The 22,835-nt window shown below is 50.7% G+C and overlaps 1 protein-coding gene across 1 annotated transcript in view; it reads right to left on the bottom strand.

The window, feature by feature from the left end:
* MLLT4 (myeloid/lymphoid or mixed-lineage leukemia (trithorax homolog, Drosophila); translocated to, 4) overlaps window positions 1–22,835 on the bottom strand; it is a 128,236-nt gene that overhangs the window by 6,869 nt on the left and 98,532 nt on the right. Inside the window, exons 20-28 of the mRNA XM_006871183.1 lie at window positions 22,184–22,382; window positions 16,001–16,104; window positions 13,114–13,200; window positions 3,411–3,476; window positions 3,085–3,158; window positions 2,647–2,765; window positions 1,366–1,560; window positions 917–1,008; window positions 140–325 (exon numbers count right to left, since the gene is read on the bottom strand). Coding sequence (XP_006871245.1) covers window positions 140–325; window positions 917–1,008; window positions 1,366–1,560; window positions 2,647–2,765; window positions 3,085–3,158; window positions 3,411–3,476; window positions 13,114–13,200; window positions 16,001–16,104; window positions 22,184–22,382 — 1,122 coding nt within the window. The remainder of the gene's footprint in view (window positions 1–139; window positions 326–916; window positions 1,009–1,365; window positions 1,561–2,646; window positions 2,766–3,084; window positions 3,159–3,410; window positions 3,477–13,113; window positions 13,201–16,000; window positions 16,105–22,183; window positions 22,383–22,835) is intronic.

Raw genomic sequence — 22,835 nt, 5'->3', positions numbered from 1 at the left:
GACATGAACAGGTCCCTCACTCCCCGCCCCAGAACCTGTGACTTCTTCGCCTTAGAGACTGCTGCTGAGGCCGGACCACAGAGCCAGGAGGCCACGTCTGCCCACCATGCTGGGTGGCCCTCCGGTAATGTCATCTCACCTGAATGGCCACACTGGGGTGGTTACTGTCGGGGTGCACAGGGGCCTTCTCCTCATAATGTGGCCACTGGCTCTGCGGAGGAGCCATCCGATCCTGGGACTTGGAAGCCGGGAAGGTAAAATACTCTCTGGGGTATGTCTGGGTGGGGATGGGGTACGCTTCAGGCCTGGGCGGAGGGCTTTGCTCCTAGAAAGGAAGAGCAAGGAGAGCTGGGGCTCACGGTCTGTACAGTGGGCTCCCTAACCTTCCAAGTAGCACGGTCAGTGAACACTAGCATGTGTCTTAAAGGGGTGCCAGAGCCCACCCAGCGAGTAACTAAAAACGCATTTAACTACCAACCCCAAACACCCAATGCCACCCAGTCGGTTATAACTCAGACACTCTGGGACAGAGGAGAGCTGCCCCACAGGGTCTCCAAGGCTGTGGTCGCTATAGGAGCAGATGGCCACACCTTTCTCCCCGAGGAGCAGCTGGCGGGTTTGAGCCCCGACCTTTTGGCTAGCAGTAAGCGCTTTGCCAAAGTGTCGATTCCGACCCACAGCGAGCGAGCCTGCAGGACAGGGCAGGGCCGCCCCCAGAGCTCCAGAGGGTGCCCTCTCTGCAGGGGCACATTGCCTGGTCTTTCTCCGGAGATGCAGCTAGCAGCGGAGAACATCACCACCGCACCCAAATTCAAAAGATGAAATGCTGTAATTGGTGCATTCGATCAGCCGCAGCTACTCTGGGGGCGGCAGTGTTGTGGGGCCTGGGGCCTCCAGGGGAGCTGTGGAATCAGACCTCAGTGCACAGGTTTCCAGTGGACACAGACGTGATCTTAGCTGTCGCCCCCGCCGTGTAGGGGTGCCTCCCTCCAGGACTAGGAGGCTGGTCTGTGGGAAACAGTCGGGAGTTAGTACAGACACATAGTGTGCAGTGCAGTATTTTTCACACAGACTTCACGGGGCAGGGGGGCCAGGCCCCAGGCCAGGGACGGAGCTCTGTGCTGGGGGGCCTGGGCTCGAGAAGGATGAGCACTCCCTGTCTTTCTTCTCCTTCCTCCTCCTCTTCTGTAACCACTCCATAGAACAATCAAAGCCAATCATCCCCCCTCCTGTAGGTAAGCTACCACCCCCGCTACAGATGTCATCAGTGGCTTTGCCTAGAAAGTGGTCCCGGGGTCCCCAGAGCTTGGCTGGGATGTCACTGGGGAAGACCTGGACACAGGAAGGAAAGGCAGTGGCTCTTACTTGCCACGTTGGGACTAGAGCGGTGGTCTGCGCGGTTCTTCATCAGCCTGTCGTCTCCGGGCAGCTTCTTAGGCTCGCTGTACTCTGCCCAGGGCAGCGGAGGACTCTCGGGCGACCCGCTCTGAGCAGAATTAGCGTAGAGCTCAAAGCCTTCGCTCTTTGGTCGCGGTTTACCTGAGCCCCGGCGATCTGAAACTGAAACCACAGACACTTAAGACGTCCTCATGTGCTCAGCATCTGTTTAAACACCTGGTATCTACCAAAGCTTAACATTCTCCAGGCAGATCAGATGCTGAGCCTAAGAACCAGGTGATTCTTAAACTGTCCAACTTTTCCTTGGACATTTTAAAATGCTTTTAAATAAGTGTATTTTTAGAAAGTACATTTTCAAACTATACTTTCTCATAAACCGAAAACTTCTCTAAGTCACAAAACAACTTCTAAAGTAGCATTTCTTATTAACTGAGGGCTAGCACCGCCACCTCGTGCCTGCCTTACATGCATCGATTTTTCAGAGCTTCAGGGTCTTGTGTATAAGCACCCCTAAGCTCGTCTCCCTGGGCTTGGTGAGCCTGCTCAGTAGCTATGCTAGCAGCTTCCCCTTTGATCTCCAAGTCCAGTTGGCTTCTTCTAAAAGACTTTAGATGAAGCAGCGAGACAGCTGAGATGTCATACAACATGTGGCTCTGTCAGGAGTCCAGTGTCCCCTGATAAGCCCAAGCTTGGGGTACTCAGATGCCTCTGCTAGTTACTGTCAGGTCAGGCTTAGCCCCCAGAGTAACAACTTAGGGGACAAGGGTTCCTAGGTTAGGGCCCTCCTGGTGGACTTGGCACACAGTTAGCCAAGTGTAGCGTTAGACTGAGCCAGAGGCCTTTTCCGACTTCAGAAATCCCATCAGTCACTGTGGTTTCTAACTAGTTCTTAACAAAGCCCTAAATTCAAACGTTTTACGTGGGATTCCTGAGATTGTTACTGGAGTGGTCTTCTAATGGATTACTCGTCCCTCAACAATCACAGAACTGCAAGCCTGCTCACAGGTGCACGTGGTCATGAGTCAGGAGACAGGACAGCAGCGAGCTGGTCCCACAGAGGTCTGGGTGAAGGACTCTGAGGGGAGGGGCCCGAAAGCCCACAGGGACCCTGGTTCCTGCAAAGCAGAGCTATCTAGTGTGCTGGGCACCCCACTCCATTGCTCGCATCCCCAGCCTGACTCGGAATACAGGGATACTTGTGAGGCCCACTCGGCAGGCTGCCTCACCCCGGCCCCCAGGGTCCCTTACTTCTTTGCATCACCGGAGACGGCTGGTTGAGCAGTGTGGCCAGGCCGTGATAAATGGCTCCTTGCTTTGCGACTTCAAGCGTCACCACAGAACTTGTCCTGGTCATAAGTTCTGCAGCCCTGGGAGAGACCACACACGTGTCAGGTCAGCGAGGCACCGGCCGCCTCTTCCACAAAGCCCCTGCCGCCACCCTCCTCTGGGAGTAGCACTCGAAAGCTTCAATAAGGCCTGCTAGTTTGACCTTCCTTTTGTAAACTTCCAAGAAACCAGTCCAGACCACAATACAGAATGATCATTTGTCAACAAATGAAAGGTCACACCCCCAGAAGGTGACAGGTAAGAACAAAGCTGCTCAGGGTTCCTTTTCATCTTTCAGTTTCAAATAGAACTGACCTAGCATGAATCTCACATGAATTTTCCATCCATAATAAGTCCTACCTTTCCTGAGACAGTCCTACCAGACTTCGTCCATCCACGCTAAGGAGCTGGTCACCTGCAGCCAAGCGCCCGTCCTTTGCACACCCAGAGGGGTGGGTGTGTGAATGTGCGTGCACAGGAGTGTGCCAGGACAATGTGGGGACAGCAGGGAGGAGAGGAGAGAAACAGGAAAAGGAAGTTAGGACCGCTCATAGCTGTTCCTCAGTTTTTGTTCTTGTAGCAAATGTTTTATAAACCACACGTCAGTGGAGCCCCTTCCCTCCCCTCCCCCTGGTCAAAAGTACGAAATGTTGGAAACGTGCAGCTTTATTTACACTTGTACTAACCACATCTGCCGCACCGCCTTTGACCACAGACTTGACATAGATTCCCAGTTTATCTTGACCTGCGCCCTAGGCAAAAAGGAGAAAACACAGCGTTGAAAAAGGCCCAGCAGGCCAACCACAAACCGACTGCCCACAGCCAAAGGGACCTGGAACGCATTCGCTGCCCTGGTCAAGTGCCTCACAACTGTGTTCCTAGCATTCATTTTGTATTTGTAAAGTTAAGCCAACAAGAAACGCTACCATTTTGCATCTATAAACTGAAAAATATTCCTGGAAAAGAGGAAAGAAAAGGTTATCACTGAATCCGCTGCTGCTGGAAATAGTGCCTGGGCCTACACTGTGTGTCCAGCTCGTTAAGGTCGTCCTCGTCTTCACTGACCTCCTACTTTACTCACAGACCCACCCACTCTCACCGAGTCCATTCCAACTCATAGCAACCCTGCATGGGCTTTTCCAAGACTGTCCGTCTTTTCCCCATGGAGCGGCTGGTGGGCTGGAATTGTCAGCCTTGACATTAGTCGTCCTAATGCCTAACCCAGGGCACCACTTTTACTAGTAAGTCTGACACTTTTCTCCAGCAATGATTCTGCCATGTCCGAAGTGAGTAAGCTAAAGTCTGGCCATTCCGGCCTCTAAGGAGCGTCGGGCTAGACTTCTTCCAAGACAGGTTTGCTGGTTCCTTGGCTGCTCCCTGGTACAGTCGATAGCCTTCTCCAACACCACAATGCGAGTCATCCATGAATTCTTCTCCCCTCTGCCTGACGTGGGGGGAAGCCCTCCTTAGTCTACAGTCTCGTCTTTGTTTCTGAACACTTTCAAGAGGCCTGGTGCGGTCGGTTAGTCTAGGGCAACATGATGCTTCATTTCTTGACTGCTGCGTCTACGAGTGTATTCGATAGTGGATCCAAGGAAAATGAAGCCTTTGACAATTCCAGTCTTTTCTCCGCTTAGCCTGATGTTATTTATTGGTTCAGCGGCAAGGACTTTTGTGAGGTTGTATCATCTGCATATGACAGGTTGGATGAACCTTCCTCCATTCCTGATGTCACGTTCTTCAGATCACCCAGTTTCTCAGATTATCTGCTCAGCATACAGACCGCACACGTGTGGTGAGAGGACACAACCCTGATGACACCCTTCTAGATTTCAAGCCAGGTAGTAAACTGGTTGAGGAAAATAGATGTGGAAAGAATGTCCTCAACAGTGAACTGAAAACCACATTTAACAACACGAAGATTAATCACCTTAATAAAAATACAATTTAATACAGTATTTCTCCATCCCAATAGTTACTCATTCTTTTCATACACAGAGTTTTCTAACACAAGGAGACCCAACCTTCCTGTGGCCAGCACTCAGACAGACACAGTACCGCTGTGCTCGGGAGACTCGGTTTTCCATGGGTGCTGCCACCCACCTGTGAAATGAGTCGCGCTAAGAAGGAGTGAGGGGACCTCACATGGCGGCTGCACAGAATCAACAGCATGACTAGAAGCCAGCCACACACGCTCAGTTTCACCTGGACATCACTGCCAACATTCCATAGCAAAGCTAAGGGTTCCTAGGCCACAACTCAACTCCACCTAAATTCATGTCATTGCTGCTGTCTTTTGAGATCCTGGAGTTGCTTCGGACTCAGAGTGACCCCATGTGACAGGGCGTGGGACAATGGCTGCTAGCTGAAAGGTTGATGGTTTGAACCTAGCAGTGATCGTTCAGGAAAAGAGGCCTAGTGATCCACTCCTATAAAGGTATCAGTCTCTGGCACCCATGGGCCAGCTCTGCTTTGTCCTGATTCACAGCAACCCCGTAGGGCAGATTCCACTATCAGCACCACACCCATCACCAGTCTGTCCAGAAGATGACTGGGCCTCAGGTGGGTTTGAACCAATAGCCTGTGGGCTAGCAGCCAAGCCGTCAGCCCGTGTCACCAGCTAGCTCTCCTGTGATTGGTATCTTCACTCTGGGAAGGTACTTGCATTCCCCAGTCACAGCATAGCGTGGGCTTCCCGTCTTCACTGAGCAGTGACTACAAACCGGACGGAAACTACTAGCACCGCTGCCCAACAGAAACCCCAACTCGGTGCGCTTCACCCAGGCTGCAGGGAGCACGAGCATGTCTGCAGCCTGGGTAGTTGGTCCTTTACGGCCCATACACGGCACAACTCGACTGTCCTGACCCACTGGCTCTGCACGCTTCCACCACGCCACCATCCCCAACCCAAGCTCTGCTCTGGTGTCCTGCACTCGGCCCACACCAACATACCTCCAGGCTCACCTTTTTCTCAGCCTGTCTGCCACTCCCTCCTAGCTGACCTGCCCTCCACTGACCACAGACACCTTCCTGGGCTCTGCAGTCAAGGAGCACTGCCTGCCTGCCCCACGGTTGATGCCAGTGAGGCTGTTGTGTGTTCTGTGACAATGCACTAGGGATCCCTCGTGCTAAAGAAGCCCGTGTGGAGAGGGGGTGCTCTTATGGAATGAAATGCAGCTGTGAGCTCCGAAGCAGCCACTATGCCCAGAATATACGGGTCAACTAAACTACCGCCTGCTGGGAGCCCGTCCACATGGAGCCAGCTGCCTGGGGCACCGCTGCGGACTGGAAGAAGCCTCCCCAACATGACAAGGATGGTGATGGCTTAGGCGCAAGAATGTCAGAGAAGCAACTGTGAAGTCGACAGGGCTGCACGTTTCCCATGGGAAGGTGCTTGCTACCTGTCCTAGGTCTGGACGGCATCTATGGAAGGTCCGTCCCTCCTGTTGAAAGAAGGCGTGTGCACAGAAATCGGGACTTACTTCCGACACAGAACCTGAGGAAACACATCAGCTGCCACGTAGAACGTGGCTTCCCAACTCTGGAAATACCCAAGTCCTGGAGTGGGTCCAAGGAGGGGGTGTCTGGACTGTGCGTCCCTTGGGAACGGTCAGCATGATGCCAGGTTGTAGCTGTCCCCCTGGGCAGACTACAGACAGTCAGCACCATGCACTCAGCTCTAAGCTGCACTGCTGCAAATGGGGTCTTACCCGCCCACATACGGGCACACTGTGCGTACCTCTCACTCCAGCTGTACTCCTGGGACCAGAAATGTACCCGTGGGCCGGAGCTCAACAACACTGTCAGTCCCTGCAAAACTGGACACCCTGAGGAGCGGGATTCTACTCTGTCCTATGGGGTTGCTGGGAGTCAGGGTCCACTCAACAACAGTAGGGTAATCATCAATTGGGGGTAAAGTAGTGAAAACCTGGCCTCTCTTTTCTTACACAGTTATGAGCAGACAGCAGATGGCTGATGCATTTGAACTGCTGACCTTGAGATCAGCACCCTCGGGCTCCTTCCATGATGGTTTGAGGCCCCAGTTCAAAAGAACCACAGAAGTCTCCAATGTCTACTCTAGGTTTTAAATTAAAATAGACTTTACAGCCATTCATTAACAATGAATCATGAAATAAGCTACTTAAAAAATATTCTTAGGAAAAAGAAAAGGCACAAAAGTACAGTCTAGATCTAAAATCTTCTGACAGGGATCCAAACTGCGGCTGGGGTCCCGGCTGGCACTAGTACCCCGCGAACGCCCTCTAGCAGCAAATGTTGCTGCCGACCTCCCTGTGGGCTCCCCGCCCCCTGCAGACTGCCTGGCTCCAGTCACCGCCCTGCTCGCCTCCGCTGGCACTCTGCCAACCTCTGTGCTCATCTGGATCCCACCTGTGCTCCACACGTGGCCAGACAGACTGCAGATACAAGGGAGCTCCAAAAAGTTCATAGACAAATGGAAGGAAAAGATCATGGAATTTCTCCACAAACCTTCTGAAGTCCCTTCGTACAGCCGTTGTTATTAGAAAAGTACAGTTCTAATAGCAATTCTTTCAGAAAAACCAAATGACTAATGATATGCTGGAGATAAAGAGAATTCCAGGAAGTTGCAGTGTTCTTCCAGCGCCAAACATCTAGTTCTCTGCCCAGCTGCCAGGTGAGCCACCGTCTCCATGCAGCCACAGCAGGCTTGCCTGGGGCTGACAGGACGTATCTGCTCTGCTAATGTCCCCCTGCTAACTCCCACTACTGCTGAAGCCTGGTCTCAGAGGAGGAGCCAAGGGGTGACAATTCCTAATTTTGCTAAGTGCCCTGCTGGCCTGCCCCACATCATCCCAAGAAAAAGAAGAACACAGAGGCATAAAACACAATGACACGAGTTCCAGAAACACGTCATCAGCTCATTTGTACCTTCCTTCCGAACAATAATGCACAAATCAATCTAGCCTGTTAAGATACCCTAAGAGTCCTGGTGTGGTGCTGTAAGGTAAGCACAGGACTGCTAACCACACAGCAGCTCAAACTCACCTGCTGCTCGGTGGAAACCCTACCCAGAGTTGCTATGAGTGGGAACCAATTCAACTGCACTTAACACCACCAAGACTGACTTGAAAAATCCAGTTACTCCCCACTGTACACACACAATGGCAGGCAACTTCATGGTGACTCTATTTATTTTCCCAATTAAGACAACAGGTGAGGTCCAGGCACTTCAATTTGGTCATCCATCCATCGCTAAAATAAAGTCCCTTTAGTGCCGACACCGGCCTGCTACAGAAATGGGCAGTGGCTATGAGACAGTCCAAGTCTCCGAAACACATCAAACCCCTCAGCGGTAAATGCTGAACTGACCACACCCTAAGCCCAGAGCAGGTTGGATAGGCTGGGTTAAATAAAACTCATTATCAAAAATCACACTTGTCTGGTTTCCATATATATTTTGGTGTGGTTGGCAGAGCATTTGGAAGCACACCTGTGGCTCACACCGCATGTGCAGTGGACAGAGCTGTGCTTAAACACACAGCTTCTCCGCAGATCTATGTCCTCCAGACCACAACGCATGCGGTTAGTATCCACAGGTGTAGCCGGAAACGGGCAACAATGTGGTTCACTGGGTCTAAGCAAGACCTCACCCAGAAAATTCCACATTCCACATTCATTGACTTGTTGCCTTCGGTCTGTCCATGGTGCCCCTGTGTAGGGTTTGTTTCCCAGGAGCAGCTGGTGCTACAGCGTCACACCAATACTCTGCTGAGTCTGTTCTTGTAAGTGCCGCTGAGCTGGTTCCAACTCATAAAGACCCTGTACTGGGTTTCCAAGGAGTAACTGGTGAACTTGAACCGCGGACCTCGCAGTTCAGCGCCTTGATGGCAGTAGCACAGGATAACTCTATACATCTAATCGTAAACCACGAGAACAGGAAACAAGACCCATGGAAACTGGAACAGGCGTAGTACCAACATAACAAAGGCTACCCAGTCTTAAGAGTTCCTGCCTAAAGTAACCGAAAATAGGATCTGAAAAGGCATTAGTGGCTTTTTCAGTCTTCCCCACCCACCAAAAATAATACTCAGCAAACGCAAAATCATAACAATTAGGATTACCTATTACTCATTTAAGATTACAAACATGTTTATAAAAGAATCAGTTAGAAAGCAGTTCCATATTTGAAACGTGCTAGGAATCACAAATGGAAGCTAAGACAAGCTTGGAACCAAGTCTCCAACCTCAGATAGTGGAGGTCAGGAGAAGCAGGGAATACGCCTTCAGCTGCCCGGCATCCAATGCCACATGCCTTAGAAGCAGCAGACAGGGGCTGCACACACACACTCCTCCTGCCAGGACAACAGAAAGGACAGGAAGACAGAGCTCCCCTAACCCTTTTCAAGAACTCAAACTGCAATCCCAGGCATCCAAGTACTGACTCCACATTTGCATCTGAAACTGCGGTGGAGGGTCTCTGCTTCCTAAGGGAGTTGGATGGGAATGCTAACAAAGAGGAGAGAAGAGAGGGCTGAGACAAGGGGAGAAGGGGTGTTAAGAACAGCTGCATCTGAAACACTCTCCTAGGGGAAGTCATGGAGGGAGAAGGCACTACTAAACAAACCACCAAAAGTCACCAAAGAAGGATGCCAGCCTGAGGCACAGCTCAGGGACCACTCCCCACGGGGCTCCCAGGGGGAGGGAGGGAGAGGGACCCCCGGCAGCGCTTGTTTCAGGGACTGCTCACCTGAGGTCCTGGTGGGAATGGCTCCCAGGAGAAGCAGGCCAGCACTGTGCTCAGCCAGGGCCCTGTGGCCGCTCAGGGGAGTGTGGGAGGTGCAATGAGTAACCCTGAAGATAGATAGCATCGCTCCATTCCCACAGAAAGGCCTGTCTGCACACAGCCTGAGCACAGCTATTGTTTCAGGCGGCTGGGTGGGTGGGGGGGTCTAGATTGTTTAGCCAGAGGCTCAGGAACAACAATGGGCTGACGTAAGGTGGCAACAGCAGCTAGATGAGCAGCTCCAATTCCCTACACTGTCTCATGCAGACCAGGGGGTGTGCAACTTTCCCAGGCTCTGTCTTAGGGGTAGAAAGGGTCTTCTTCTTTCTGTACCTCCAGCAGGGGCTGGAGACTCCAGGGTCCAGCCTCTGAGGACAGCTCGGCTCCCAACCACTGCAGCCAGGGTCCAGCCTCTGTGGACAGCTGGGCTCCCAGAGGCCCATGGATCCCCCCCGAAGCCCAGAGACGGGGAGGATGTCTCTCAGCAGAGGGCAGGCTCAGCTACCCCAGGCGCTGTGGCAATGAGGTGGGCAGCAGGCTGGGGTGTCACCCAGGTAACTGAAGGAACACGTGGAGCTCCTGCCAGGCGTCCCATTTCTGTCCCTAAGGCTGAATACTTAGTAGAGAAACTCACTTTTCCAGCCTGCTAGAAGCACCCCTGAGCCATGATCATAGAAAGGCTTAAACAATCCCCTACTACTTTCCCGATCCCTCAGCCGTCACCTGGAGGAGCGCTGTACCCTTTAGTACACTGTGCTGGCACCAGGGAAGGGCACCCGATAGTCACAGGGAGCCAAGCGCCTGCAGACCCACTGCCCTGCTGGCTCTTCCCCACGTGGTCCCAACGAGGACAGACAGGAAGGCTGGCAGTCTTCCAAGAACTCACAAGCGCCGTTCAGAAAGAGTGGGGGGTCCTACGATTTTGTGTTGTAAGCTAACTAAATAAGGCAAGGCGTAGTAACGTCAGCACAAACCATTACAGCTGTAAAGCTCTCCGTAACTCCCCATTTCTAAATCCCACAATCCAACAGCTAGGTGCTTAGAGAACAGTCACTCTGAAGGGAAACTGCCTTCTCCACAGCCAGCTAGCTCCCCTGCAGGCGTCAGCACGGCCCTTCCCGCAGCATGAAAACAGGCTGTGTGGTCACAGGCCAGGTGACGTGGCTGCTTCAGGCGCAGGTTAATCATCGCCAGGCTGAGACACGCTAGCGAGTGGAAAAGAAACATTCTTCAAAAAGACGAGCAAGAGCACCCTTCAGAAACTCACCGCCGACTCCTCTCTCCCGACAACAGAGAACCACATTGTCGCCTCGGCGAACAACGTCTCCCTCTGGGCCAGCGTTCAGGACTGACCAGCCCGGTCTGTCCTGTGCTGGATCAGCAATGCTGACGTGTGTCAACCCTCAGAATCTTACGTAATCATGACTGCGGTTTAGCACCCTCTAAAAAGGGTTGGAAAAACAAGAAAGGAAGGGATTCTTTGTATTTTAAAACTCCAAAACCAAACAGGAAGCATCATGTTGTCCCACAGATGACTGAGGAGTGGCGCTCTGAACTCCCTCCCACCTCCCCAGTTGTTTCATACAGTAAACTGCATGCACACACGCTTCCAGCCCATCTGGAGAGCATAAAGTCTGACCACAACATGGACAAGCCCAAGCAGCTCTCAGGCGGTAGCAGAGGCCGCGCCTCATTAGAATGGAGTCTGGAGAGCAGACCAGATACAAGCCCCACATGGCTCACGCGGACACAAGAGCACCCAGACACACACAGACGTGTGATGCAGGTAAGGCAGCCACAGCTCATAGGCCTAGAGTCAGTCCGACTCATTGCAACCCTGTGGAGGGTTTCTGAGGAGCAGGTTAGTGTCCAGTGCTGACCCTAGAGCACCACAGCTAGGAAGTGCCCAGTGCTGTGGAGTCCACACCCAACTCTCGGTGCCTCCTTGTGTATCTGAGTAGAAGTGTGCCACACAGGCTTCTCAGTGGCCGTTACTCGGAAGTCCGTGGCCCGGCCTTTCCTGTGATGACCGGGGGCACCACCAGGAGCTCCAGATTTACTACAGCTCTTGGCCTGTCTTTTCATCACCACCACGCCAGCCTTGGGAAGAACTAGAATGCTCAGCACCGTGAAGACAGGGCACTGAATCCCTCGGTGGTTTGCTCGGGGCCGCCGGATGCAGCAGACAAGGGCTGTCCCGCTCGCCTCCCTGACCTTCCACGTAAACTGCATTGTAACTGATGTATTGCCATGGAGCCTGGCAGCCCCATGGGGGGGACGGATGCCGGACTGTTAACTGAAAGGCCCAGCTCTTCAGCAGCCGCACCTCTGTGGGGTCAGACGTGTGTGTGGGGGGAGAAAACAATGAAACCCTCCCATCTGCAAGTTTCAAAGCATGATTGCGCTATATACCTGCACAGGTGGCGTTGCTCAAGGGCTTCCTGGCCTTCGGAGGCCAGCTCAGGCCACAGTCCTGGGGTGGCACTGCAGGACAAGCACTGGGCTGCTAATCCAGAGGTTGGTGCTTCACAACCTGGGGTGGGAGGCACCCAGAGGCTCTGACGACAAGAGTCACGACGGCGCTGGGGGCAGGCATGTGTGACCCTAAGTTCCCTCCGCTGAAGACATCCCACAGCAGCGTGGTCCCCCAGTTTCCTACACAGCTCTCTCAAGGTCTTTCTGGCATAAACCACGAGAAAACCACAAGAGATTCCAGATGAAAATGTGCCAGCCGACACCCTTTCTCTTCATATCTCACCACTGGGATGCACAAGAGGCTGGCTGTACTCTTTGGATACACATTATTGAAAAGTCACCCACAGTGAGAGAGATCAAGGCCCACCTTTACAGGTCCTGCGCCTGCTGTGCCCAAGTGTGCCCCACCCCCGGAACCGGGGCGTGGGCTCCAGACGCTAAGCGGACCTCCTCAGCATCAACCGCCAACACTGCAGGGCAGCAGGGAGGCAGTGACTAGGCTTCCACGAGAGAACACTTCCCAGGGAACATTTACATCCACAAAGAATTCTTGCATGTTTTCTTTTTCTTCTTTGTGTATGAGCGCTCTCCTTCTGCCTGGGGGAGATCAGAATGGTTCCGGCAAGAAATCCCCGTTTCCGCTGACCCCTACTTTACCAAATAGGATGTTCTTTTCCAGCAACTGGTCTTTCCTGAGGGCCACAGGGAGCAAGCACGAGTCCGCCATTCTTATTTCTCAGGGGACAGCTGCTTGGGTCTCCTCTAAGCCCTAGCAGAGCTCATCCTTCTGACGTCCAGGCACAAGGGCCGACGCTGCTGTGGGCTGGATTGGGTGGCGTGGGAGCACTCAGAGCTGGAGAACCCCGCAGTCGGTGCTACCAGAGCCCCCAGTAGCCCTACAGCTCAGTCCTCGCCGCCCGAGGGAGAGAAGCTAGGACTGGAACCGGAGCTCAACAGACCCAGCAATTCTCAGTGCACGGAAGCGTGAGGCGTCGGCAGGGCCAGCAGCCAGTGTGTGTCCAGCTGTGACGGCGTCCTTCCGCCAGCTGCTCAGTGTCAGCCCTCACCTCAGAGAGCCCGAGGCCCCTTGGCACTGGCCACCCAGTTCTGAGCACACATAGCCCCCCACACCCCTGCCCCAGTGCTCCTACCTTGGCGGCCACGATGCTCAGACCCATCCCATTTTGCTTCTTCAGGGTGACCGTGATGACCTCAGGCTCCTTCCGCAGAGGCTGGGCCTAAGGAAGGACACGGGCAGATTTGGACAGAAATGAGGAACATCATGAAGCTCACCTTGAAATCTCGTCACTCACAGTCCCCCGGGAGACGAGAGAGAAAACAATGAACCCCTCCCATCATCAGCAAGTTTCAAAGCATGACTGCTGCTCTCTGTACCTGAGGAACTAACGCACAAACCAGTGACGAGCTCAATTCCTACTGTTACCAAATCTAGTTATAAAGACAAAGTCGAGTTTTACTTTCCCACCCTTTAAAACAAACAACCAAACTTTGTTTGCTTTCCCCCCAAAAGAAACATAACTATTTTGTACTGCCCAGGCAAAGGGTAGCAATAAACAGTTAAAATCTGCAGCGGCAGCCCCACCACACACGCCAGCTCTCGCATGCCAGGACGCAGTTAAGTGGACACATCCTTTGAGGTTTAGGAGCTGTGCGGGCCATGCCTGACACCACAGAACCCGCACACACAGAGAACCCTCATGTGCGTTACTCAGCCAGCCTCGCAGGAAATAGCTGAAGCCTGGGGGCAGCACATTTTACAGAAAGTAACATCAGATGACTTTTTAATTATTATAAAGAACAAACCCAAAGCTGAAATCCTCTAAGGACGACAGAGAATTTTGTTGTTTTCCATAAAATCTGGGAATTAGAAGTGGCTGCTATGACTTGGAATTTGACAACCAAGAGCTGGTAAGGCCACCGAGAAGTATTAGAGGGTTACTCAGCTTAGCAGTCACTTCAATGGGCCATACAGGATCACCCGAGTCCTGGGCCGGCACTGTGGGATAAAGCATTGGACCACAAGGGCGTCTGAACTACAAGGTCGGCAGTTCAAAGTCACCAGCTGCTCCTTGGCAACCCTACGTAGAGTCGCTATGAGTCAGAACCAACTGCGTGGTACTGAACAACAAGAATACGTAGTACTAAGGCAGTCATCAATTCATTCCGCTTTCTGAGATACAGAAGACACATTCCCGAACCTGAAGGGTTTCCTTGTTAAATGATGTGGAGTCAGTTTCGACTCAGAACAAACCCTGTTTAGGGTATCTGAGGCTGTGAATCTTTTTGAGGGAGCAGAAAGTCTCATCTTTCACCTGCAGAGCAGCTGGTGGGCTCGAACCACCAACCTTGTGTTCGCAGTCCAGTACTCATCCTATGGAGGCACCGTTGAGTTGGTTCTGATCCATAGCGACCCTGTATAAGGTTTCTGAGGAGTGACTGGTGAGCTTTAACCGCCAACCTTGCAGTCCAGTGCATTAACCCACAGTGACACTTTCTTTTAACCAACACGCAGTGCCGCCTGCAGCCCCCGTGTCTCCCATAGTAACAGGTACACTCTCCTGACTGACCAGTCATCATGACACAGGGCGCCACACCGAAAGCCTCTGGCATGTCACAGACTGACTTGTCCCGCATTCTACGCCCTGGCACTTCCCATTCGTTCTAGGACCAGTCACAAGTGATAAACACCCCCCTCCCCCCAACCCTGTCTGACCCACTAAACGGTCTGCACTCCCACCTACTCGCTCCTTGGAACCATTTACAAAAACCCACCCACTGCCGCTGAGTCAATGCCGACTTCTAGGGACCCTCTAGGACACACAGAACTGTCCCTCAGAATAGTCACCACTATAATCTTTACAGGACCAGACACCCTCATCTCTCCCAAGGAGTGGGTGGTAGGTTCGAACCGCCCACTCTTCAGAAAGCAGTCCAATGCCTAACCCACCACACCACCAGGGCTCCTTCTGAACCGTCAAGTGGCTTGAAAGATAAAAAAGGTGTTTTTACAAAATCATCAAATGTGAGAAAAAACAAAGTCCAAAACAGTGGAATTTCACATAACAATAAATGAATATATGAAAACATAAACAATTTTCTCTGCACTGATATGATGGCAAAGTAAGACATAAGCATATCTGACGTACAAACCAAATTTAAGCTGGCACTACTTTCTAAAACATGGAAAGGCATCATTTTTTCCCTTTAAAACTCTGTAGGAAGTAAATTTATGAGGCTGGGTAATACTATGACTTAAAAAAAAGCACAACAATGTAGTAGTTAATGATTTAACGTATATTTAAGGCAAGATAGAAGTAATTGTAAGGAAAAATTCCCTCAGTAATAAATACACTTGTCTTAGTCTTGTTAGGGTGCTTTCAACAAAGGTCCAATCCAAACAGTGGCTGTGCTGGGCTAGTTAGACTCCAGGCAAAGATGTCAGGCAGTTCCAACATCAGCTACCACTGTGCTTGGAGATGCCAAACGGGTTCTTTTGGCAGATTGTCTTGAAGGACACAAGAAGACCTCAGGAGCTTACTTTGAAGAGGTTTTGAAACACTGGACCCTGCACTGGGGGAAAAGACTAGGACAGTGGTGCTAAGGCTGGGCAAGTTTCATCACAGCAGCTGGCAGCTTATTCTTGAAGGACAACACACCGTGTTCTGAGAACTTCATTGGGAAACCTTGCCCAGCCACCCTGCAGCCCCGACTTCGCCTCTGTACACTTGCTTACAAAACTCAAAGAAACCTTTTAAGGGGAACATGATTTGAGTCCCTCCAGGAGGTAAAACTGTTACCCTGCCTTGGCATCCTGAAAAGTGCAGGGCCTCTAGGGGCAACTTAGAGAGGAAGTCATGAGCTTGACTGGCCCAGAGGAGGAAGGCTTTCGGACTGTCCCTCCCACACTGATCTGCATGAAACAGGCAAGGGTCATCTCACACAGGCCCCCACTCCCCAACAGACGCACATCAGAGATTCCCTCTGCACACAGTCCTCCCATCCTCCTCAAGGACTCACCAGTTCCGTGTTCTCACGCACAAGGTGACTTTCATAATCGGCACCTTCAAAATATATCGTCCAAGTGCCTGGTGAGCGCAGGTGCGGAACCAACCTGCAAAACCCTGGGGAAGAGACAAGCAGGTGAGCAGTGTGAAGAGGAGGTAGGTCATGACTGCTTACCATCCAGGGATGACACCTACCTCTGATGCAAGACCCCATTTGCTCTGCCACGGAACCTAACCTCGGACACTGGAGCCCTGACCGGTCCACCCTCCAGCTGTCAGAAGACCTCAGGCTACCCCTGCAAGTCTGTCTGCCTCACTGGCCTTGGAAAGGGGGAAACTTAAGAGGATGCTGACACCAGGCTGTCTATCCACAAGAGGGGCATCTCTACAACCCCTTTCTGCTATTCACTGTACACACTCTCTTTCAAGTCATACTCGCTTGTTTTTACAAATGAAGGTAAGAATCATGTTATAAAGACACTTTCCATCTTTCCATTAGTGACAAATAACAGCTTTACAAAATGTAGCTTATCAATTTAAAACTGACTTCTGGCTGTTATTGTGAGATGTCCCTGAGTTGGTACCATTGTGTTTCTATGCCCAACAGAGTGAAACACTGCCTAGTTCTACACCAACATCACAACCTTGGCTACGCTTGAGTTCACTCCTGCTGCCACTGTTTCAATCCAACTTGGGGGTCTTTCTCTTTTATTCCAATCCTCCATTTTACTAAACATGCGATCCTTCTCCAGGTCCCTCCTGGGCAATACGTCCGAAGTATGAAGGATGAGGTTTGGCCATCCTGGCTTCCAAGGAGCATTCTGGCTGTACTTCTTCCAACACCCCACGTTTTGGCAGTCCATGGTACTTTCAATATTCTCCTCCAACACCATAACTCAAATGCATCAATTCTTCCTTCTACGACCTTCTATATTCACTGTCCAGCTTTCACATGCATAGAAGGTTATTGAAAATACTATGGCTTGGGTCAGGTGTACCTTAGTCCTCAAACTGACATGCTTCCTCTTGAGCACTTTAAAGAGGTCTTGTGCAGCAGATATGCCTAATGCAACACGTCATCTGATATCTTGACTGGGATTTCCATGAGTGTTGATCCGAGCCAAATGAAGTCTTTGACAACTTCCATCTTTTCGCCATTTATCATGATGTTATTTACTGGTCCAGTGGTGAAGACTTTGCTTTCTCTACACTGAGGTGCAACCCATTCTTCAGGCTGCGGTCTTGGCGATCATCAGTGTCTTAAGTCCTCTTCACTTACAGCAAGCATATTGCAAGTTGTTAATGAGTCTTCCTCCTACCCTGATGCCATGTTTTTCTTCATATAATCCAACGTCTCAGATTATCTGCTCAGCATACAGAATGAATAAGCGTGGTGAAAGAATACAACCCTGGTGCACACCTTTCCTGATTTTAAGCCATTCAAGTGTCCTCTTGTTCTGTTCAAACAACTGCCTCTTGGTCTGTGTACAGGTTCCTCATGAGCACAATTAAGTGTTCCAGAATACCCATTCTCCCCAGTGTTGTCCACAGTATGATCCACACAATCGAAAGTCTTTGCATAGTCAATAAAGCAGAAATAAACATCTTTTTGGTATTCTCTGCTTTCAGTCAAGATCCATTTGACACCAGCAGTGATATCCCTTGTTCCACGTCCTTGTCTGAATATGGCTTGAACCTCTGGCAGTTTCCCTGTCATTGTACTATTGCAGCCATTTTTGAACTACCTTTAGCAAAATTTGACTTGCATGCGATATTAATGATATTGTGTCCGATGATTTCTGCATTCCTTTGGGTCACCTCTCTGTGGAATGGGTACAAATATGGATCTCTTCCAGGTAGTTGGCCAGGTAGCTGTCCTCCATATTTCTTCGCATAGATGACTGAGTGCCTCCTGTGCCACATTAGTTTGTTGAGGTTATTTCAGTTTCTATTCCATGAGTTCCCTGCGCCTTGTTCTTTGCCACTGTCTTCAATGTACCTTCAGTACCACTGGCTCTTGATCATATGCTGCCTCTTAAAATGACTGGACATCGAGCATTTCTTTTTGGTAAGCATCTCTGTGTATTCCTTCCATCTTCTTCGGATGCCCTCTGCATCACTCAATATTTTGCCCATGCTGTTGTTATTAAGTGCTGTTGATTCGGTTCCAACCCACAGCGACCCTGTACAGGTTTTCCAAGGAGCGGCTGGTGAGCTTGAACTGCCGACCTTGTGGTTCAAACCGACTTTGCAGTTCACAATGCCACTCCAGGAGTCCTTCAATAGTGCAAATCAAGGCTTGAAGTTTTCCTTCAGTTTCATCAGCTTAAGAAATGATGAGGATATTCTTTTGGATTTCTGACTCCAGGTCTCTGCACATTTCATTGTAATATTTGGCTCTGTCTTCTCAACATGCCCTTTGTAATTTTCTACTCAGCTCTTTTACCTCCTCACTTCTTCCATTTGCTTTAGCATCTCCAAAGTAAAGTTTCAGAGTCTCTTCGGACATCCATGTTGACCTTTCCTTCTTTCTTGTCTTCTTAATGACCGTTTGCATCATTTTTCCTGTAGGATGTTCTTGATGTCATCCCACAACTCTTCTGGTCTTCAGTCTTTAGTGTCTAATGCAGCAAATCTATTCTTCAGATGATCTCTAAATTCAGGTGGGTTAAGTTCTAAGTCATATTTTGGCTTTTGTGGACGTGTTTTCATTTTCTTAAGCTTCAGTCTGATCTTGTGTATGAGCAACTTATGGCCTTTTCCACAGTCTGCCACTAGCCTCCTTTTGACTAATGATATGGAGCTTTTCCACTGTCTCTTTCCACAGATGTAGTCAATTTGATTTCTGTGTATTCCATCTGGTGAGGTCCCTGTGTAAAGTCATCTTTTATGTTGTTTAAAAAGTTATTTGCAATGAACTAACTAGTCATTAGTCTTGCAAAATTCTACCACGAGCTCGCCAACATCGTTTCTATCACCAAGGCCTTATTTTCCAACTACGGATCCTTCTCTTTGTTTTCAACATTTGCATTCCAATCGTCAGTAATTATGAAAACATCTTGATTGCATATTTGATCACTTTAAGACTGAAGAACTTGGTAGAGTTCTTCAATTTCATTACCACTGGCTTTAGTGGTTGATACGTAAATTTGAATAATTGTGGTATTAACTAGTCTTCCATGTAGGTGTGTGGATATTAACCTATCACAGACAGGTTGATATTTCAAGACAGATCTTGAAATGTTCTTTTTGATGATGAATAAGATGCCATTCCTCTTCAATTTGTTATTCCCAGCATGATACACTGTATGACTGTCCAATTCACAATGGCCAATACCAGTCCATTTCAGCTCACGAATGCCTAGGATATTAATGTTTATGCGTTTTGTTTTGTTTTCAAAACTTCCCTATTTTTCAGACTGATACTTCATACATTCCATGTTCTGATTATTAATGGATGTTTACAAAGTTTCTCTTTATTTTAAGTTGTGCCCCATGAGCAAATGAAGGCTTTACTCCATTCGCATCATCACGGTCAACTCTGAGGAGGCAGCTCACTCTCAGTTGCATTTGGAGGTGCCTTCCAAGCTGAGGGGCTCATCTTCCGGCACTGTATCTGACAATATTCTGCTACGCTTCATCGTGTTTCACTAGTCAACATTCTGGTGCTGACAGTGTGCCACTGCTATTCCTAAGGCTTTCAATGGCTAAGTATTCATCAGTACTCTGTCTTTCCTTCCTGGTGTGTTTTCATCTGGAAGTGCATCTGAAACCTGCCCACTGTGGGTCACCCTGCTGCTATTTAAAACCCCCATGGCACAGCTTCCAGAATCTCAGCAACATGCCCACCAGTGCAGTCTGACTTCTGCATCGCAATCACTTCCTAACACACTTCTGTCCCAGGGGTCTTATTGGGTCTTGCTGCACTTCTCCCCCGCCCACCCTCCGTCAGCTGTGAGGACCGGGCAGTGTTCTGGCTAAAGCCCTGTCTTGAGGACCCTGAAGACCAGATCTCCATGGCCCTGCCTGGAACTTCCTTCGCTCTGCCTTTCGTCAGTCAGCAGAATTCTGGCTGGATGTCTGGATGCTCAGGAACTTGTCCTTACAAAAAAGTTAGTTGTCAAATATGACACTCTGCTAAAACACAGTAATTCTGGTTAGTTTTGTTTGTTTTTATTAAGTGAAAATTGCTGTTTCAATGTCACTGCATTATAACTGAACTAAGTCTGTGCATGTCTTTCACGTGTTTTAGGGACTTGGACACAACCACAGTGGCATTCGGCCACCTCTGCACATGACTTTCTCTCTTACACAACACCACGACACAAACTCTAGTTTGCTTTAGCAGCTTAAGAAATACGGCTGAGTCCAGGCTTGAGTGTTGCAGCTTTCAGTCTGCTCTCAAAGACTGTCCACAGAAGAGTTCCACAGTGACGTCACAGCAAGTCCTGTCCTATCAAAGGGAGCGACGCCACACAGGCTAACACCCGACTCTTTCTTTTCAGGCCTTCGAAGGCCTGGTGTACTGGACTACGTGGACATTGTCACCCAACTTGAACATCCTAACACAGCGATGTACAGACGATGAGGACACATCACATGCTCCTAGGGAAAAGGCAGCAAACATTTATCTCTGGAAACCGGCAGGTGCTTTTACCCCGGAATGATACGTTTTGTGCAGCACTCACGCCAATGCATCTTCTGGCATGCTTACCAGGCAGTAGGCCCCACACAGGCCTGAGGGACCAGAGGAAATCAAAAGTGCAGACAGGTGAAGGGACCACCCGCCTGGAAGACAGGGGTCAAAGAAACCTCAGACTCCTTGTGGAGGGCAAGCAGAAACCGGTGAAGTCCTCACAGAGAATGAGTCCCGGGGCAGGGGTGGCCAGTGTAAAGAAAAGGGTGGAGACCTGGGACTGGGCACAGCCTGCTCAAGGAGGAGCCCAGGTGTGGGCCCCACAGCACTGTCTGGACAGCACACATCCATGTGCACCCCAGAGCCATGGCGACCCGCTCCCAGCACAGGAGTCTACAAGCCAGCTTTAAAATCAGGTGGGCCTGTGCGAGGGTACGGGAGGGTCTGGTGAGAAGAGTTCTAAGGAGCCAACCAAGAAGAGCAGTGACTAACACGACACACGTAAGCGAGTGCGAACAAGGCTGTGTGGCAGCGTGGTGGCAGGCACTGTGGCTCTGGGTGCTACGCTCCTCTCAGTTAGTCCAGGCCATGACAGCAGACTCAGGGCTCGGGACACCAGTTCCCAGAGATCTTTGTTAAGAGCCAGGCACAGGCCAGGAAGGGGTGCTCCCTGCTCCCCATCCTTCACACGTATCTTCCAGAAATCCCACCACAGTGCCTGCTTCTCGGCAGGTCAGCACCCCATCTCCGGGCTGCTACAAGCACACACAGCTGCCTTCTCTAGCTGCTTTGCAGCCAACAGGCTTCAAGAGAAGAAGTGTCATTGTCAGATGAATCTGTGAACTATCGAAACCTCTGAATAAATACATACCCATTAACTGGGGCAAGACACTCAGTGGCTTAGTCACATGTGGGGCTGCCAACCTCAAGGTCAGTAGTTCGAAACTACCAGCTGTTCTGTGGGAGAAAGATGAGGCTTTCTGCTCCTGTAAACCCCATATGGGGTCGCTGTGAGTCAGAACTGACTCGATGGCACACAACCATCTCCACCAACCGTGATGTGGTCAGAGAGCATGCTCACTGAACTAAGTATCTGCAGGCACTAGACCTTCAGTTTATTACTATTTTTATTTTTTAAATGAACATCTGAGTACTCTTTTCCACACCACCAGAAGTGGCAGAGTTGAAACGACCCCTTGATGTGATTCAAAAGCTCTGCTTTAGGGAGGGCTGTGGAGTGTCCTAGCAGGAGTAGAGGCGATGCGGCAGTCTGTGGAACCAGCCACTCTCTGCGCAGTTAGGAAACCTCTCAGCGAGTTCATAGTGCGTGCTACCACACTCCCGGACGTGGGATAATCAACATCACCATTTCCCAGATAGAAAGACAGAGGTGCAGAACTGCCCTGCCTGAGATCCCACAGCAAGGAGGGCACAAGCGCTGGGCAGAATCCAGCCGGCGCTGCTCTGAGCTACTACACTCTGCAGGGGTCAAAGTTCCCTACTTAGTTCCAAGTGTCTGACCCTGGCCTACTGCAGGTGCGGCGCACGGCACTTACTTACCTCGCTGGCACAGAGGGTCCAGGAACTCCTGTAAGCCACTGGGGATGTTGCGGACAACATCACAGGAGTAGCCGTCTTCTGGCAGAAGAAAAGGCAGCTGCAGGTCCGGATCTTCCTCCAGCTGCACCTCCCGCCCATCACTCCGTGCTAACTCATCGGCGGTGTTCTCAGCGACAGCCACTACATTCTCTATGAGATCCTAGACACAGGATGAGGAGGCACTGTGAGAAGGACACTCACTGCAGCCTGACAGAGCCCGGCGGGAACGCGGACTATAGAGGCTCCTTCTGAGTCACGGCGGCGGCAGCCTTTAGAACGGCGGGTCTGTCATGGGCAGTGACAAAGTGGAGTGACCACTGTTCATTAACTTGACTGGAGGCACCTGAGATGACAGCCCCCGCACCTGCCATTGTCTCCTCCTTCCCCCACGCAGCAGCCACTATGCAGACTTCTCCCATGGGCGTTCCTGAAACTCCGAAGGAAGGAGCTGTGTGTCTGCCGTGCGTGGAGTTTGCACAGGTGGAATCATGCGCGTGCATCGTACTTGCTGTGTGAAGTCATGTCCTACAATTCACCCCAGCCGTTGTGTGGAGATACACCTCGCTGCTTTTATCACAGTATGAGGATGGTTGATGGTTATGTGCCGTGGGGT

Source organism: Chrysochloris asiatica, unplaced genomic scaffold, assembly GCF_000296735.1.
Source record: "Chrysochloris asiatica unplaced genomic scaffold, ChrAsi1.0 scaffold00162, whole genome shotgun sequence".
Taxonomy (NCBI): Eukaryota; Metazoa; Chordata; class Mammalia; order Afrosoricida; family Chrysochloridae; genus Chrysochloris; species Chrysochloris asiatica.
This window is presented reverse-complemented; position numbering and strand designations above follow the sequence as displayed.